This window comes from Ictidomys tridecemlineatus, chromosome 6, assembly GCF_052094955.1.
Source record: "Ictidomys tridecemlineatus isolate mIctTri1 chromosome 6, mIctTri1.hap1, whole genome shotgun sequence".
Lineage (NCBI taxonomy): Eukaryota > Metazoa > Chordata > Mammalia > Rodentia > Sciuridae > Ictidomys > Ictidomys tridecemlineatus.
Window position 1 is genome coordinate 24129497 of NC_135482.1, and position 20334 is coordinate 24149830.

General features: G+C 40.7%; 1 protein-coding gene across 6 annotated transcripts in view; it reads left to right on the forward strand.

Moving 5' to 3' along the window:
- The window catches only part of Tmcc3 (transmembrane and coiled-coil domain family 3), a 261814-nt gene that overhangs the window by 189292 nt on the left and 52188 nt on the right, over window positions 1-20334 (forward strand). The window contains exon 1 of one of the 6 annotated variants that reach the window (XM_078052991.1): window positions 3606-3864. The exons of the other annotated variants lie outside the window; for them this stretch is intronic. Within the exon in view, the coding sequence (XP_077909117.1) occupies window positions 3634-3864 (231 nt within the window). The 5' untranslated portion in view covers window positions 3606-3633. Of the gene's footprint in view, window positions 1-3605; window positions 3865-20334 lie in introns of those variants that run through there. 6 annotated transcript variants of the gene reach the window in all.

Genomic DNA, 20334 nt, shown 5'->3' on the forward strand with positions numbered 1-20334 from the left:
CTGCTTTCCAAATTGGCCTCACCATTTTGCAGTCCCACCAGCAGTGAACAAGTGTGCCCTTTTCCCCACATCCTCGCCAACACTTATTGTTGTTTGACTTCATAATGGCTGCCAATCTTACAGGAGTGAAATGGTATCTTAGGGTGGTTTTGATTTGCATTTCTCTGATTGCTAGAGATGTTGAGCATTTTCTCATGTGCTTGTGGATTGATTGTATGTCCTCCTCTGAGAAGTGTCTGTTCAGGTCCTTGGCCCATTTGTTGATTGGATTATTTGTTATCTTATTGTTTAATTTTTTGAGTTCTTTGTACATTCTGGATATTAGGGCTCTGTCTGAGGTGTGAGGGGTAAAAATTTGTTCCCAGGATGTAGGCTCTCTATTTACCTCTTTTACTGTTTCTCTTGCTGAGAAAAAACTTTTTAGTTTAAGTAGGTCCCATTTGTTTATTCTTGTCATTAACTCTTGGGCTACGGGCGTTCTATTAAGGAATTTGGAGCCCGACCCCACAATATGTAGATCGTAGCCAACTTTTCCTTCTATCAGACGCAGTGTCTCTGTTTTTATATCTAGCTCCTTGATCCATTTTGAGTTAACTTTTGTGGCTGGCGAGAGAAAGGGATTCAATTTCATTTTGTTGCATATGGATTTCCAATTTTCCCAGCACCATTTGTTGAAGATGCTATCCTTCCTCCATTGCATGTTTTTAGCCCCTTTATCAAATATAAGATAGTTGTAACTTTGTGGATTAGTCTCTGTGTCCTCTATTCTGTACCATTGGTCCACCTGCCTGTTTTGGTACCAGTACCATGCTGTTTTTGTTACTATTGCTTTGTAGTACAGTTTGAGCTCTGGTATCGCTATACCTCCAGATTCACACTTCCTGCTACACTTCCTTCCTACAATGAAAAAATATTTTTTTAAAAAAAGATCAATTTGACATAATGACTTAGTTAACAGTAATAGACTATCTTGCATTTATAGCAAGTTTTATAATTATAAAAGTGCTATTATGTTTAATTATTTAGTGATCTGAATTCCAGGATTGAGGATTCCATCACACTTGTTGCCTTTAAATTTTTTAATTATTCTCAAAGATTGTATGAATATTTGTGTGTGTATGGATCAATCTGTACCCCATGTACCAACAATAATTTATTAGAGTATTATTTATAATCTTGTACCTTTCTCCTATGGAATCCTTCTTGATGTCTCCACCAGAGATAAATACTGTCCTTAAACTTGTGTTTAGCATATTCTTGCTTTTCCTAGTAGTTTTACTATTTTTCTTTTCCTAAACAAATTGTTTATTTATTTATTTTTTAAATTTTACATCAAAAAATTTTTACTGTATGCAATTTTCTGTGGCTTGCTTTTTTGGGTTTCTAAGTACTGTTTGTGAAATTCACCATATTGATTTTTCAGCTGGAGTTCAGCCTGTGGCTTATCTTTTTACTTTATTTCTTCTTTTCATGTACAGAAGTTTTAAAATTTTTAGTGTTGTCAACCCTTTATGGGTTATGCTTTCCATGATTTGCCTTTTATAACTTGAGACCATAATGAACTTCTCCCATTTTCTTCTGATAATTTTGTGGGTTTTTTTCTCCTTTAGTTCTTTGACTTATCTGATATTGATTTTTTGTGTATGCTGTGAGGTAGGGATCTTTTTTGTTTCCTCCTTAAATTAAAAGGAAATCACGCTTCTCCTTTGCTCAAAAATTTCTACATCTTCCCATCTTTCTCTAGTTAAGTCAAAATTCTTAAAGTGGCCGAAAGGCCCTGTGTAATCTGGCTCTCTGAAACATCTCTGCCTCATCTCCTATACCTCGTCCAGGGAATACTGGACACCTTGCTCTTCCTTGAACACTCCCCATTTTTTAGGGCCCTTGACCTGCTGTTCTGATATTTCCAGATTACTACATTACTGATTCCCTCATGTCCCAAGTCTCGTCTCTAATGTTGCCTTATTATGGGACTGTCTCTGGCCACCTTAGCTAAAAAATCTTCCTCTGTCACTTACACCCACCCTCTGGGTCATCTCTTTTTTCTTTTTCAGAAGTACTTACCTGAAAAACTTCTGGGCCTGGTGTTAGCTAGGTGTGCATTGGGAAGGGGGGCATTTTTCAAGTGCTGATTGAACATCTCGACTGGCTTTAAGATTAGATTTTCTGATTCTTAAGTTGGTTTTAGTAAGTTTACCCTCTTTTTTTATTTATGTTTTGAATAGTAGTATGTGCCCACAATGCAACCATTCAAGTTTAAGAAGCATACGTAATCAAAATAAATCTCCCTCCCATCTCTGCCTTCTAAGCTGCCTGCTTCCCCCACTCCTGGCTTCAGTTTCTTGTCTATTTATTTTCGTAGTTTCTTGGTTATTATATTAGAAATAAATTATGTGTATGTATAAGGATATATAAATATATGCATTCTGTTTTTACGTAAATGGTGGAACACCGTATATATTATTCTGCCGTTGCATTTTTCACTTAACTATATATGTTAGAAATAATTACATAGCTATACATAGAGGGCTGCTTCCTTTTATTACCTGCTGGATGGACTTACCTCGATTTAGTTATGTAGTCTCCTTCCGAAGGACATTTGGGTATTCTCAGTCTTTGCAATGGCTTTCTAATCAGTGTTTCTTACCCATCTTTAATCAGTGATTCACCTTAAATTTCTATTCTCATGTTGTCATTTCCCTGTTCAGAAACTCCAGCAGCTGCTCAACACCCACAGAATGAGACTGAACTTCTTACCCTTGGAAGTAGAGCCCACGTGGTCTCCATGAGTTTTTTGCACTGTCCATCTGCTCCTGAAGAAGCCCCCTAAGTCGACCTGAGGATTTCCAAATATACTTCTGTATTTTCCTTCAGCCTGATCCTTTCAACTGTTCCAAGGGGAGGAGCAAATCCTTGCCTTGGGCTAGTCACAGTGCACTCGGGTTGGTTCTCTCTGGAAGAGCGCTTTAAACCTGTCAACCCAGTCTCCCTTTGGTATGCCATACAGAACCGCACCAGGTGCTTTGAATTTTGATTTAGGAAACTGAAATTTTAATTGCTCTCTAATCAGTCCTTTCTCTTCCAGACTCCAAATTCTTTGTAGATGGGGCAGTTCATTGGGAATGGCGAATGCTAAAATATGTCCGGACTTTCAAGTAGCTTACAACATGGTGAGTCAGACATGCAAAAAAATTAAAATACACAACACAGTAGGAGCTTAGTGTACACTCTGTGGAATCACAAAAGGAAAGAAATGGCTTTTTTGGTTGATTTTTGTTTCTTTCATCTCCGGTCCTTAGCCCAGGGTCTGTTTCATGGTAGTTGCTCAGTAAGTCCCTGTTGAGTGAGAATAATAACCTAAAAGGAAGCATTGAAAGCCATCATTAACATCCTGCTCTCAAAGTCATCTTTTATCGTAAACACAAATAAGTCAGCAGTGTCGACGTCGCTTATCTTTTGAGGAGAAAGAGGGCAGAGTGGGAGGGGGTGGAACTAGTGTCTTCCAGGGAGCGAGGCAAAGAACTTGCACCTGGACGGGGTCCTGGCGCTGGGCGGGGCGGCCAAGGGGAGAGGGCGGAGACTCGTCTCCCGGTCCCGCCTCCCCCCACCCCGCGGCGGCGGTGGCTGCGGAGCATGGCGGCCGCGCGGGTGTCGGCAACAGCTGCAGCCGCCCGCACCGCCCCCTCGGCCGCGGCTCCCGGGGCGAGCCCGAGCACGGCTGGCAGCCAGCGGCGCTGTGCGGCGCACGGCCCCAGGAGACGGAAAGTTCGCAGTCTGGGCGCCGAGATGCCAGGCAGCGACACGGCGCTCACCGTGGACCGGACCTACTCCGACCCCGGCCGGCACCACCGCTGCAAGAGCCGGGTGAGAGCCGCGGCAGGGCGGCGGCGGGGGCGCCGAGCTCCGGGGAGGGCGCGCGGGGCCGGGGGGCGAGGCCGGGCGGGGCTGGGGCTCCGGGTTCACTCGCTCCGCCGCCGCCTCTCCCTCTGCTGGGGTCCTTGCTTTCCCGAATCACCGACCTGGAGGGGCCCCGAGCCCGCGTCCGCCGCCCAGGTGGGGAGCAGAGCCAACCCGCGCCGCCGCTCGGCCCCGCGCTGTCCCGGGCGCCCGAGGCTCCCCGACGGCCGGCGCTCGTCGCCCTCCCCGCCAGGGCGCGCCCTCAGCCTGGAGGCGAGGGAATCCCGCCACCCGGCGCTGGAGGTCTCCAGGCCGGGCTCTGCCACCCTCGCTCCCAACCTCCCGCCTGCGCCGCGTGTCTCGCCCGCGGGAGGCGGCGGGCCCACTTCTGCTCGAGTGAAAAGTCAGTGTTCGCACTGCCTCTCCGGAGTTTCGAGCCGTTCGGAGCAGGCGCCCTCGCCATTGTTTGCAGTGTAATTTGCCGTTGCTGATTTTGGCTGTGGGCGAAAATAGCTCTTCCAGGCATTCTGCGGGACGAGCCCTAGAGTGCTTCAATTTAAAGACGGAGGCCGCAGCCAGAGCGCTGGTCTCTCCGGGAAATACCTGTGTCCTCCCTGGCAGCTTAATCCTCGAGGCTGGACAAGAGGCTCCGAAATCTGTTCGCCTCGTGGCTGATTGAAGTGCCATTTAAAATGTAGTACCTCCTCCACCCTGGCATCTGTTCTGGAAAGAGATACCTGGAGTTGTGCTTGTCCGAGAGAACTGGGGATCTGGGTGTCAGCTTCCCTGTATAAAGTTCAAGGAGGTAGAACAGAATCAGTTTCAGGCCTGCCACCTTCAATATCCAAAGACAAACCAGATGGAGATAGTAACAACAGTGAAAGGCATGGTTGTGACCCTTCTGCAGGAAGGGTGTTCAGTCATAGTCCCAAGTAGTCATCAGTTACCCCAGAAGTGAAATAATTAGCCCCTAGAACATTTTCCTTTTTTCTTTTTGGCACTTGTTAATTTAACAAGATAATTTCAAGTTTTGGCAGTTTGAATATATTTGGTGGAATAATACCTCTTGTCTTCCCACTTCTCCCTATTCCCACCCCCCTTTCTTTAAAAGCTCATAACTTGTTATGAAAATAACCAGAAACACTGTTTGGAAGAGAACGACTTTTGGTTACCTACAGTTAGAAGTTTCTTTAAGGGTGACTGCTCAATAATACAGCTAACCGAAGATGTTTTTCTAATTTGTGATTGTGCAGTCTATAAAGTTAATGTTGCAGTTGACAGAAGAAATTTCAGACTTAAAAAATGTAGAGGCTTGGTTTCTCTTGGCATAACTGTGCTGATATTTGTGTAAACAGTACGATTGTGTAAACAGTAATTTCAAGGGATGGATGGCCCAGCTCATTTAAGCAATTGGTAGAATTCATGAAACTTTGGAAAACCCGCTTTTAAAACAGGTGAGAAAGTCTCTACCAAGTACTTAGATGGAAAGTGTAACTGAACTTCAGGAGGAGTTTATCTCTGCTGTTTCTGTCATAGTTCGACTTCCACATCTATGTTGTGTGAAAGTGCCACCACTGTATTGGACTGGGCATCTTTATTTTCTTTAAAAGTCTGCTCACATGCTATATGTGCTACATTGTTTTGTTAGCATGGAGATACCTGATTTGAAATAGGGTGTGTTTAAAAACCAACTTAGACTTTGTATGTACCACTTTTCCTAAATTTGTCTACTGGGGAAATGAGATATCCAGTGAGAACTAGAAGAAAGGCAGAGAGGGTGACTAGAACTTTAGTAGAAAAGATCACAGGTTCTATAGTAGCAGTGCTGGACTTCTTAAGAGTCCAGACTAAACTTCTTACCTTTCTGCTCTTAGGGGTTTTATTGTTGACATTGTGAGGAATCAGGAGAACTAGTGAAATCTTGCAAACTCTAAAGAACTTTTCTTCAGTGGGCCTGATGTAATTTTTTTTTTAGAACAATAACTTTATTTTATTTCTTTAACATGTTGCTGAGGATTGAACCTAGGGCCTCGTATGTACTAGGCAAGTACTCTAACACTGAGCTATAGTCCCAGCCCCAAGGGTCTGATGTAATTTTGAACCTGTCCTTAAGGCTGCATTAAGTCTACTCTAATGAAGGGAAAGCAAAAGCAGTTTCCCTGCATAGGAAGTATTCATTCCATGATTTTAGCTTCTGTTTTGTGGAATTCAATTAGGTGCAGCTATAAAGACATTTCATATTTACACCCAGAGAGTACGTGGTGCAAAAGGGAGACATCAGATGGTATCAGGGATTAATTTCTCAATGGCACCCTCCCCTTGGGAATAAACTAGTGTAAATTAGAATTTAAGCCCTAATGGTCTCATTTGATAAATTAGCTTCCCTAAAATAACAATTGGGGATGCCTAGGAAGAGGTGATGAATTTTTTAGTAGTATGCAGTTTCCTCCCAGATAGGAGCCACTCTTTTGAGAACATGTTCTTTGTTATCAAATGGTCATTTTTTTAAAAAAATTCAAAGTTGATACCCTGTTGAGATAACAGGAAAAATACACACATCTCTTTTGCTAAGCCTCTGTAACTCGAATAATAATGAGGCAGTGTGCTATTTTAATATTGCAAAAGTCTATTTTTATAGTCAGGTGGACTGACCTAGATCCCCCTCACCTTCAGCAAAAATGTAATGAAACCAATGAATTATGTGATTGTGTCTAAGCTAACAAGTCAGAATCATTCACATTTTTAAATTTTATCTTGTAAAACTCAGAAATAGTGCTTGTTAGCTTGACATACATAATACATCTCTACTTTAAAAGAAAGAGCATACATAATTAGAATCCTTTTTTTTCTTGTCCTAGATTATTAAAGCTTATCATCTTTTTAAGAATATGGGCAGTCTTCTTTCTTTACAGTAACTGGTTTATTTTTCATGTTAAAAATTACGTGTGAATCAAATTTTTGTTAGTACCGTTTTCATTTAAATGTTTGAAAGTGTCACTTCCAGCCATTTGAGTGTAGCTATGAGCAACTGGGGCTCCAGGTTTAGGCCAGTCTGGATCATGTTCTTGCTCTTCACAGTTACCAATTGGTCACCAAGACAGTGTCCTAAATAATCTTTCTGAGCCTGTAGTTAGCCATCTATTTAAAAAAAAAAAAAAAAAGAGGTGATGAGCCAGGTAGGATGGTACACACCTGTAATTCTAGTTACTTTGAAAACTGAGGCTGAATTGTAAATTTGAGGCTAGCCTTGGCAACTTAGACCCTAACTCAGATTAAAAAGGGGCTGCGGATGTAGCTCAGTAATAGAGTGTCCCAAGATTTTTCAGTTCCAAAAATAATTAATTAATTTTAAAAACAAAAGAGTTTTTAAGGCCAGGCTGGTTAACTTAGTGAGACCCTACCTCAAAATAAAAATAAGACCTAACATGTATTAAACATATTTAATACATGTACTAAATATGCTGGTATAGTACTTGTCCAGCATGCACATGCGTATGGGGTTCAATTTCCTAGAACTGCAAAAAAAAAAAGGAAAATAAATAAAAAGTATGATATTAGTCCATTCTTCAGGGAGTGACTATGAGTCTTACATAAGAGTGTTATTTTAAAAAAAAAGTTAAGATTGAGCCAGATGTGGTGCACATCTATAATCCCAGCAACTTGGGAGGCTAAGGCAGGAGGATTAAAAGTTTGAGGCTAGCCTCAGCAATTTAGTGAGACCCTGGCTCACTAGTTAAGCACCCCTGGGTTCATTCCTCAGTACAAAAATAAATAAATAAATAAATATTGTGTGCACTCAAATGTTAGCTATTTTTATCTGTATGTAAGGTGAATTTTTTTCTTATTCTGTTGGTGCCTTGATTACTCAGAACTGCTAGTCATTTTGAGTGCTTTTCCCCATCTCTCTAACCTAGGTCTTTCTCTGACATTTTTCTGGAATTGGTTCCTTCCTTCTGTACCCCCAGTCACCTCCTACCCAGTTCAGCCATAAGGACCTTCACTAACTTCTATCCATCATACCTGTAAGGACCCAGGTTATTTTCCCCACAGACCCACTTTCATTAGTTTCATCTTCCGAAAACAGATCTCGCTGTAGTGAAACTTGCTACTGGCAACACTTTGAGCTCTCTACTCATTCTCAGGCTTAGTTTCCTCTTCTACACAAGATGGGTGTTGTAAGGAATAACTGCAATGATGTTTACGAAATGTGAACAGAGCAGTCTGTGAATATTTTTCTAGCCAGTGACTTGTTTCATTCTAAAGAGTTCATTAAAGAGACTGTGAATAATGAATGGTGTTGCAGGCCAGACTTTTCTTGTATTTGGGATGACTAGATTGATAGGGCAAGTGTTTTTTGAGCTGTGGATCCTCCTTCAGAGGAGAATGAATTGCCAACCACTACCAGCACACATGCCTGTCACATCCGCTGTTGAGCACCAAGACAGCTGCTACCTGACTGGATCACAGGATGTGTTTTGCTTCCGACCCTGGGCTTGAGTTTCCAGGGCTGCTGCTAAGGTTAGAAATCAACTGAGCGCTAGATGAAAATTGCCCACATCTTGACTTTAGGCGAATCTGCGGCGTTCAGCCCTGCTGTTTCTGGTGTTTTTGTGTTTTCAATAGAGGGGGTGGTGAGAAAAAAGGAAGAGAACCATGAATCACTGTACTGTGAATCAGAATGAGGACTTTTCATTCCTTAGAAAAGGAGCATCAGGATGTATGATTTGTGCCTAATCCAGCCACTTCATGGACTTGGGAGGGGTGCTATGTGAAGCAAAACAGTGAACTTGTTGATTATTTCTCTGTAAGGAGGCAAACAGAGCACAAAAGAATGCTCACCAGTAGTAGTTAACATGCACTGATTACTGAATGTACACCAGGCGATGGAAAGTACTTCAAATTCACTATCTCCTTGATCTTCACAGTATCCTGCTTACAGCTCCATTTTACAGTTGAGGAGGCTGAAGACCAGCCTGGTTACTAATTTGTTCAAGGTCTTGTGGCTATTGGGAAATGACGGAACAGCTTCAGCAGAACACCTACCCAAATTATGTGCTCTAGATTCTTATAACACACATTTTGCCAGTCTTTGCACATGGTCATATACTCATAAACTTTTGAACAAATGCTCGTTTTGAATGATTGATAGTTTATGAACATTTTGTAACATCTAGGATATAAGAATTTGCCCACAGTTTGGGGAAGTCTTAAAGGCCGTTAAATAAGGTCATGATTTAAGAGCATGAGAAAAACATTCTGGCGCCTGATACTTTGTTTCAAGAGGATGAGCCACTGAAGAGCATTATGACTCTGGGTTTTCCTTGTAACCATTGAGTTCAAAATGTGGCTGCAGATACATGTCTCCTCAGTAGATCCCTGTGACTGAACTGCATATCCACATCTTCTGTTTTCCTGTGCCACATAATCAGTAACCTGGTGATCTTCCTGGGAAATCCTTCATAATATTTAGCCACTGCTTCTTGTGTCTCCCCACAGCACATCACATTTGAGGGACAGGCACTGGAATGGTCCAGAGTTCCAGATCTTTAGCCATCCTCCTCCCCACAGGTCTCCCTTGGGCATGTTACCAAAGTTACCCTTTTTACCAATCGTGTCATGATGCTTCCCTTTGGAGACTGTTGTGAGAAATAAATGATGTAGGATGTAGAAGCATTGTCCAGCCAGCACCTGCTAGCCAGTCAGTTAATATCAAGATGGGAAAGGAATAATAATAAAACACCTAAGAGCAATGTAACTGTCTGCCATTGTAGGAGGTGCGGCTGAGTGCAGACTATAGGTGTGATTTCTATTACTTTGCGTTTTCTTCGGACACCAGATCTTTTGAAGGACTGATTCTTGAAGAACCCACAGGAAGCCACATCTAAATGATGGTTGCAAACTTGTGTCTGCCTCAGGTCTGAGGGGCTCCTGATAACTGAAAACACTAGGACAGTTTAAGGGAACTGAGAAAAAAATACCCCAGTGGCCTCACCAGAACTCTCTGTGGGATCCTGGCTGGACTGGATTGAAGGCACAGTCCTCTCAAAGGAAGAGGGTTGGGAGATTAGACTCCATGTGTTTTTGTGTTTTCAACATGTTAGAAGTGGAAGGAAATTTATTAAATACCCTCAGGCATGTTACTAGAGTTTTTTTTTTTTTAAACAAAGTGTTATAATTCTTCCCTTGGAGAACTGTTCCTGGTTTCCTTAGAGAATTTTATTTATTTATTCATTCATTTATTTTTTTTTAAATCCTGGTGCTTGAACCTGGGATATCATACATGCTGAGCACGTACTCCACCACTGAACTACCCCTAGACCCTGGAAAGGAACTTAGATGTTAACTTCACATCATTTCATTTGCAGAAGTAGGAAAAGTATGTCAGCCAGACTATAGCCAGTAAAATCATGTAACTAATACAGATTGATTAGGACCAACCATTATCCCATCTGTCTTAAAAGAGAACTTTGTATAGACATATATCTGTTTACCTTGATACACCCCCCACACACACACACACACTCAGACAAAAGAGTGTGTATGCACATGCACACATGTGCTGGGGATTGGGCCTACCAAATTAATTGCTTAATTTTCTTTGATTAGGTAAATTGAGGACTTAAAATTATTTTCAGGAAAAAATCGAAGAACAGTTTAAAATTTTTGTTAATTTTCTAGGTGAAAATGTGTGTTTGAGTGATTTATTTTTAGGTTATTATCATTCTGAGTTTTATTTCCAGATTTTTGTGGGGATCAGGGCTGAACTGAAGAAGGGTGACAGCATAAAGCTACATAGCTGCTCTGGATTGTTGCCACTTTTAAAAAATTGTAATTTCGGAGGTGTATTTTTCAGTGTAAATTTTTGTGAGATGAGTCCACCAGTTGGGGATGGGATGTTTGGAGAAAGGGTATGCAGATGCTTAAGCTGTAGACTGCTTATATTCTGGAACCTAGAATTCCACCTGAGTCTGCTGTTGCCTTTGAAATGTTCAATTCCTGTGAGTCTCTGATTGAGAGCATCTCCCAGTACCTAGTGTTTTGGGCATACAGGTTGGTTATCTCTTACTTACAATGCTTGAGACTAAAAGTGTTTTAGATTTTGGATTTGCTTTTTAATTCTGGAGTATTTGCATATGCACAGTGAGATAGTTTGGGATGGGACCTGTATCTAGACACAAAGTTGACTGACTTTTCATATACATGTGTACACATAGCCTGAAGATAATTTTATACGGTATTGTTTTGTGTGCCTGTCCTTTGCAACCTGTCATATAAAGTTCAGGTTGAATTTTCCAGTTACGGCATCATGTCAGTGTTCAAAAAATTTCAGATTTTGGAGCATTTAAAGTTTGGGGATTAGGGATGCTCAACATGTATATAACTTAAACAACACATTCCTGTTAACCCAAACCAAAACCTTGATCTGTTTCTTGGCCCATGGAAGTGTTATCTGCTCAGCACTGTGAGGAAGACAGTCACAGCTGCTAATGGCCTGTTGAGTCACAATGGTTTACTGAGAGGTGGTATGTCCAGTGCCTAGCCCTGCTGTAGTGCCCTGCTGAGGGGAAATCCTTGTGGCTTCTGCCCTACACACTGACTTGAGCCCAACCCAATAGTAAGGTGTGGCTTTTATTGCAAAATACAAAACATTTATTTCCACCAAGAAGTCCCACACGCATATCAAAGTCTGTTTGTTAGACATCCTTCTCTCAATCTCCTGGTTCCCAATTAGTCTCTTCCCATCCAACCAGTCCCCAAACCTGGGAGGCTCCTCGGTCTCCCCACCCCTCGCAGTCCCGTGGTTTACATCTTCAATGTTGCCCAGACACCTTTTCCTCATGATCTCCAGCTTTACTGACTCAGTGGACTCAGGAGTCAAACTTGAAAGTCAACTCTTTCACTTACCAGCTGTGTGAGCAACCACGGGAAGTGGCGTTAGGAAACCCATTACTAACAGCCTTAGTTGTTCTGGTGTTGAGTCACACCCGGCCTACCACAGAGTTTCCCAGCCTTCAATCACCCCGTACCTCCTACATGTCGCTGGTTACCACCTGGTCTATAATTTACCTGATATTTCTAAATCCATTCACTCCTTAACTTAAATTTGTTTTTAAAGTATCATTGTTACTATTCCAGCTAAATATCACTTGAGTTTGGGGCCTGCGGTGCCAGAATCAGTAGCTAGTGAGTGCTGGAGCATTGCTGGGGAGCTTTTGACCCCACAGAGTGTTCCTCCCAGACTGAAACAGCTGGTTGGGATTGAGGGTTGAAGAGGGAATCACCCGTTCACAGTGACTCCGTTCTTTAAAGCTTCTGTCTTAGGCCACCTAAAGTAATTGAAGATCATTTAGAAAAACACTAATCTTAATATATCCTTTCTTCTAGACCTGTGGCCTGGAAGATGCTTAGAAATACTTTAACCCCTAGTGGATTATGAAAATTTGAGTTATTAACTATTTCTCTTTTTTCTTTGGCCAATAGGCAACTCAAATTCAAATTTCAAAATAACTGAGTGAGATATTATGGACTGCTTATTTTTATATCTGGGTGTGTGTGTGTGTGTGTGTGTGTGTGTGTTGCTAGGGATTGAACCCAGGGCCTTCTGCATGTTTACATCCTGCTTTTGACTTTCCTTTGAAATGTATATTTTATGTGGTCTGGTTTTAAAGTAAGAATGTGTGTCTATGGGCATGTGCATGCATGTACACTTACATTTGTGTATGTTTACAGGGTTTGATAAATTATATGAGCCATTCAACACTTTATTATAAAATAGGCTTTGTGTTAGATGATTTATTCTGAGCATGTTTAAAGTATCATATTTCACTGCACAATACTCACAGATTTTATGCCAATTTTTTAAAGTGGGGTACAACCCTTATGTGAAGCTTTTTTTAAAAATGTGCTGGTATTACTTAAAAATCATTTATTAAACTGTCTTTGGTGCAAGATTAGGATGCACAGACTACTGGTGAATGTACATTTTGCAGTGGTGGTGAAGCAGCAGAATATCATGGGCTAGGCTGTGGTGCCTGATAGGGTAGGTGTATTCTATATACTTCCAACGTGTTACATTCAAATTAAAATGGGTTTATTGGGAAGCAGTAGCATATTGTAGAATGTCGTTGATTTATAAACACATGTCAAAAAAGATCAAAATTTGAAGTTCAATTTCTGCTGAATGTGTATCAGTTTCACACAATCCTAAAGTTGAAAAATCATATATCAGACCATCACAACCCAAGGACCATCTGAATGTGTGTTTCTTTTAATGCACCCTGAATCCTTTGTGTACCAGAAGGAGTATACATCAGTTGATTTAATATTTATAAATGATGTTTTGGATGAGGAGAAGTACTCTGGTAAGTGGATGGCAGTCTCGTCTGGGTGGGCACCCTAGAGGGAGATTGGAAATGAGTGCTGCTCACTGCAGGAGGGGTGTCTCCACATGACTTTGGTCTTCTGAGCACCTGAGAAAAACTGAGGCAGGTAGTAGAAGACCTTAGGCCAAAGTATAGAACATCAAGAAGATGGGGATTCTTTGGGAATTTCAGGCAAGGAGAAATCGGGGGCAGTGAAGAAATTTCAGCTGTTTTTTTATGAAGTAAAGTTTAACCTAAAGATATGTATGTAGGATTGTTGGTAATGTGAGGACATTAAATAGTGCCTGGAGCTGCAGCCCTTCAGAGAAATTTGGATATAAGCTCTTGTCCAAAAATAAAGCATGCCATGCTCTTACTGGAGACAGTGCTTCAGCACCTAAGTATGTGTCCAGCTGTGGGTTGGGGACCAGAAGTCCCTTTTATCTCTTTGTAAAGCTGTTGTGATCAGCCCAAAGGCCTGAACTTGACTTCAGATATTAGCAGTGTACTATTTTAATCTCACTAATTGGAACAGGTGGCCTCTATTTGAGACTGAATCACTAGCTGGCATAGATTTTAATTTATCTAACAATATGAGGCCCATTCAGTAAGAGCTGTGTCTGTGGGCACCTCTCCTCTCCTCTCTGGGGTTGATTGTGTTCTTTGTATTGAGGCATGCAGCCTGGCACATGGGTGGGGTTTGGAAATAGTAGCCGGATGAGTCTGCTGGGAAACTGCACCGTGGGGCTCAGAAGCTGGAAAGCGGGTTCTGCTCTTGATCCATCTCAGTGCAGATTAATTCTTCTTAATTGTGGCACAAGATTCCAGCATATGGTGATTCCATCATTTATTTAACCATTTCCTTATAAAAGGACATATGGCTTTCAATCTTTGGTGATTACAGACACACCAGTGGCTTGGACATGCTTCTTTCTGCGCATATAAAGATATGCTAGTAAGCTAAATCCCTCACTGTGGGATTGCTCAGCTAAGGGACACAGGCATTTTAAATTATGATATTGCCAAATCGAACACGGTACCTACTTTGTGTCAAAACACCAGGAGCTGGGGTACAGCAGTGAGCAAACTGGTGACAGTTTATATAACTACCCAGAATGTGTGAACATGCCTCAACTCACATCCTTCCAGTGCAGTGTTGATATTATCAAGATTTTTGATCCTTGCCAATCTGAGAGATGAAAACTGGTACCTTATTTTAATTTTTTTCCTCTTATAAATGAGGTTGATCATATTTTACATTTTTTACTTTGAAACATTTAAATATCAGGAAGTTGCAGAAAATAGTAGAAATGTCCCATGCACCCCTCAGCCAGTTTCTCCAGTAGTTAATTATAATACATTAATTGATCAGATTTTCTTAAACTTAAAAAACAGTTTGTTGCCAGGTGCCATGGTGCCATGGCATACACCTGTAATCCCAGCGGCTCGGGAGGCTGAGACAGGAGGATCCCATTTCAAAGCCAGCCTCAGCAATAGCGAGGGGTCAAACAACTCGGTGAGAGCCTGTCTCTAAATAAAAATAGGGCTGGGTTTTTAGTCAGTGCCCCGAGTTCAATCCCCGGTACCAAAACAAAACAAGACAAAAAAAAAAAAAAACAGTTTGTCAACTGTTTACATATTCTGGCCATTTATCTGTTGATCTCTTTAAAGATTTATGGCAGTTTTTCACTTATTAAACAAATTGCTTTGCACATACATGTTTCCCAATTTGTTATTCCTGGATTATGTTAATTTTTTACTATTGTATAACAAATTACAAACTTAACGAATGGGTGCTGTCTTTTTTTTTTTTTTTTTTTTTTAATCTCATAGTTTCCACGGGCCTAGAGTTCAGTGGCAGCTTGCCTGCACCCTCTGTTAAGACTTTGGCTCTGCTTCCAGGCTCATTGGTGGATTACAGAATTAAGTTCCTTGGAGCTGTAGGACTAAGGCTCTTATCCCCCTGAGGCTTCCCACTGTCCCCTGACACATGGTGCTCTGGAGAACATGGCAATGTTTCTTCAAGCCTGTGGGACAATAGTCACTGATGCATTTTGTCTTTTACCCTTAGATCCTCTTTTTATAAAAGCTCACCTGCTTAGGTCAGACTCACCCAGCATGCTACCTTGATTAAAGTCAACTGATTAGGGGCCTTAATTATATCTGAAAAAAAATTTCAGCTTTGCCATATGAGATAACCTAGTCATGGGAATGAAATCCCATCGTGTTCACAAATCTTGCTCCTACAAGGGGGATCCTAACGTGGGGGCTGTCATAGAATTCTTCCGGTTGCTGGTGTCATTGTTTTGCTTGTGCTGAACACAGAGGTTGCACATTAAAAGTATGAACATATATTAATGAGATTTCATCATGAAGAAATTTGAAAATGTTAATGATTATAGATTGTGTCATTCTTACAGAGGCCTTTGTACTTTGAGATCCTTTTTTAAAAAACTAACACACCCATGTTCTCCTAATATATTTTATGATTTTTATTTTTATGCTTGAACCAGTTAAAATTATTGGATTCCCTTTCAGATGTCTATGCAGTTATCCCAATATTATTTTTTGAATAGTTACCTGTCTTTAAAAATACTGCTGTCCACATGTATCTAGTTTTATTTTTATAAGTGTTTGCCTTTTCTCTGAGTTTTAAAACTAATGCACTCAGAAGGTTGTGATTCTGGAGTGTCTATTCTGGATCGATAGCCTTCATGAGCGTGCCTCCTGCCCCCGAGGTTTTGATGTGAGTAATTTGAGAACTCCAGCTCTTATATTTAGAAATTTTCAAACAGGCCTGACTCCGATATCATTTACATTAAGGAAGAACAAAAGTGGAGGGGAGAAAGGATAGTAAAGGGGTGTGTGTGAGTTTAAGTTTTCCTTTTAGTTCTCTTTTGAATGAAATGTCACCTCTCAACAAATTCTGTTTAACATTATAAAATCCTGTCCTTTAAGCTGGATATGGTGGCATGTACCTGGCATCTCAGCTACTCAGGAGGCTGAGGCAGGAGGATCACTTGAGCCCAGGAGTTAGAGACCAGCCTGGGCAACATAGCTGTCTTTTAAATAATAATAAGAATAATCCTGACCTCCCATCATTTGCCAAAAGTCTGCTACCACATAAAGAATGTGCATTGTTTTCCAAACCACCATTGCTTCTCTAAAGAATTGGTGGCTTATCATCCCAGCTGGGGAGAAAGAAGGGCAGAAACCCAGCCTAACTTTTTGTCCTGTAGGGTCCAGGACTGCTGCTTTGTCGGGCTCATTTTCACATTTGGTAAGTGTTTGTAGGATCCTTGAGTTGGGCCCTGTACTGAGAAATTTTAAGGTGATTTGTCATTTTTCTTTCCTTTTTTTAAAAATATATATTTTGTTTTTAGTTGCGGATGGACACAATAGCTTTATTTATTTATTTTTATGTGGTGCTGAAGCTCAAACCCAGTGCCCCAGACATGCGAGGCAGGTGCTCTACCACTGAGCTACAGCCCCAGCCCACGGTGATTTGTCATTTCTGTTAAGATACAAATACCACAAAATTTCGGGTTTGGAGGGAGGAAGCTGTTTCTTTATCTGGCTCATTAGTCTTACTTGTATGTTACCCCTGTGCCTTGTTAATAGTTATTTAGGGGTGGCTCTGTGCACCTTTGATAATTACTGAACCATCCAGCTGCCCTTATCTCTGCATCTGACCCAGAGGGAAGCTAAAGCTGTTTGTTGGCTGTGCTAACACTTAACATTTCATAACCTTACCTAAGAGCATATTAAGGGTGGAGTGAAGGTGCTTTTATTACATATGCTTTTGTTTGCAAACAGCACTGTACCTATAAAAGCCTCCTGACCTAAGCAAATTATCACGTAATATTTGTTGTGTAGAGTCCGCCAAAGCTTACCTCATGTGCGGGCAGTTTAGAAGCACTCCCTGAGTTGGCGTCTCTTGGGCGTTTGGGCACCAGAGGACAAGCCAGGGTCTTCGTTCAGCTGGCTTGTGTGTGTGCCCTCCCAGTAGCAGTGGGGATACTCACACAGATCGCTAACTGTGCCCTTTGGGTGGGTGGAGGACATGAAACCACTGCTGAGAAATTTGACCAGCAGTCTAGCCATTTAAAATGGGCCAAAAGCAAGAAAGTTGTTGAAGTGCTCAAGACTCGCATTAAGCTCTGATTTTATAGACTTAAAACGAGATCTGGAGCTTTGCTGTGTAAGGCCAGTTTTGCACAGTGAGTAAAGGGCTCCAACATTCTTTTGAAACTTTTATTTCTTTAGGAAATAAACATAATAAACCTGTGTTCTTGTGACTTTCCTTAAATCCTTAGTTTTAAAATAAGTTGTGTGTTTGGGGTAATTTTAATGGTAACAGATTGATAAATAAGAATAATATATATATATTATATATATACTGTTGAAAGACAAAGAGATACTAATTCTGGATAAAAAGGTATTTTATGTTTTCTGATACTTTGGACATTGCAGAAATCAGTTACTCTATTAGTAATTCATTCTTTAAAATAATTGCTTCTTAGCTTACTATTTACTCAGCCGCCTGAAATGAGCCTGATGGTTTTTCTAGGGCAACTAACTTATTAAACTCTCAGTGGATTTTAATTTTCTTATGTTTATGAATACTTTGGTTGTTGAATTCAAAGTTGATATTAATGACCTCTGGACATAAATGCAGTGACATCAGATTCCAGAATTATAAGGTAAGGAAGAGGCCTATGAGAAATAGCAGCTGTTTCACAAAGGGGACAATGGTCTGAGCCTGAAGAAAATCCATGTCAATTGGGGTAAAAATGGGAGTTCATAACCCACTTGAGTCAAATGTATGAAAGATGATATATCATGAGCTTTCTAATGTTTTGAACAACCAATAAAAAAAAAAAAAGAAAGAAAATCCATGTCAAAGCAGAGCCAAGTGGTTCTGATTAAATACAGGAAGTAGACAAATTCATGATTAGTTACTAAATCTTAAATCTTTCACATATGGAAAAAAGGCATTTTAAAAACAGTGAGACCCATATTCCTGTCTCCACGAGTCAACAGATGTTGTTAGCCTTTTGACTTGTCTACATCTGATTTCATTTACTTATTTGTAAGAAATAAATGGTCCAAGGTACAGTTACATGGGTGCATCTTCCTTCCTACTTCCTCGGAGATCTCTCTAACCTAAAGTTGTTAGGTGTTATTTCTTTGTGTTTTTACACCTTGAGTGAATTAATAAGCAAAATGTTGTTTCTTGAGTTAAAATTTTGCATAAATGACATCTCTTGTAACTTGCTATTTTTTCAACATGGTACCTTCATTCCCTGAACCAGTGTGTTTATACAGCCCTTCTTCTTCTTTTTTTTTTTTTTTTCTGGTGGTATTGGGGATTGAATTCAGGGGCCTCTACCACTGAGCCACATCCCCAGATCCACCCCGCCCCCAGCTCCTTTTTTAGTTGTAGTTGGACACAATACCTTTTTTTTTTTTTTTTTTTTTTTAATGTGGTGGTGCTGGGGATTGAACCCAGGGCCTCGCACAAGCTGGGCAAGTGCTCTACCACTGAGCCACAACCCCAGCCCCTCCCCAGCCCTTTTAAATTTTTTTATTTTGAGACAAGGTCTTGCTGAGTTGCCTTGAACTTAATGATCCTTCTGCCTCAGCCTCCTGAGTAGCCAGGTGTCTGCCACTGCCTGCTCCCAGCTCCTAGCTCCAGTGCACTTTAAGAGAACTGAAGTGTGCATGTATGGACAGAGATTAAAAATGACTGAAATCCCATACTTCATGTGTGGTTGCATTTGTTTTTCTTATGTAATTACAGCAGCGTTGTGGAAAGTTTAGAGTATCAATTTATAATCTTGTTAGTTTTTTAAAATTTTTTTAGTTATACATGGACACGATATCTTTATTTTGTTTGTTTATTTTTATTTTTTAAGGTGGTGCTTAGGCTCAAATTCAGTGCCTCACATGTGCAAGGCAAGTGCTTTGCCACCGAGCCACAACCCCAGCCCCTCTTGTTAGTTTTAAAATGTTTTGTTACTTCAAAATATAGAACGTATAACATTAAATATTCTTACCTATACTGCGTGAGGTTAGAGCTGGTATTTTGTGTTAACCTTGTGAGTTAATTCACTAGACCCTCTCTAACAAAATACCACAGACTGGGTTGCTTAAACAAAATTTCTTTGTATATTTCTAGAGGCTGAAAGTCTGAGATCAAGGTGTTGGCAGGTCATTTCTTCTGAGGACCACGAGGACCTAGGTCTCCTATGCTTGTGGTCCACCTTCTTTTCTCTGTCTTCACTTCAACTTCCCTTTGTGTCTGTATCCACGTATCCTCCTATCAGAAGGATGCTGATAATACTGATTGAGGCCCACCCTAATTATCTCATTTTAACTTAATTACCTCTTTAAAGACTTTATCTTGAAATATAGTTAAATTCCGAGGTACTGAGGTTAGGACTTCAACATATGATTTTTTTTAGGAGGACACAACTCGGCCCATAACTCCTAGGGCCTGTGGATTTTATCTGTGACACATAGATGTGCATATTTTTAGGGAAAAATTCTCCAACTTCCTTTGGAATGATTTTCCATGGTGGCAGGTGACCATTAAAAAAATAATAATAGAGAACCAATGGTCAACTGTAAGCTCTGGTTTCAGAATTATAACCATCAACATTATACTTTTTTTTTTTTAAAGAGAGAGAGAGAGAGAGAGAGAGAGAATTTTTTTTTTAATATTTATTTTTTAGTTTTCGGCGGACACAACATCTTTCTTTGTGGTGCTGAGGATTGAACTTGGGCCGCACGCATGCCAGGCGAGTGCGCGACCGCTTGAGCCACATCCCCAGCCCAACGTTATACATTTGTTGACATGTCAAGAGGTCATGCTTTTATGTTGATTGAAAAAGCATACAAAATATCATACACAAAGTACCATTTTCGCTTAAAAATATGGAATATGCATAACAGAACATTAGTAAAGCTGGCGTAGGTAAGTAGGTATTTTGTACTAGTGCTATGACAAGGCTTTAAAACAATTCTCACCACAGTATCAAGAAGTGTATAAAGTTATACTCATGTTGTGAAT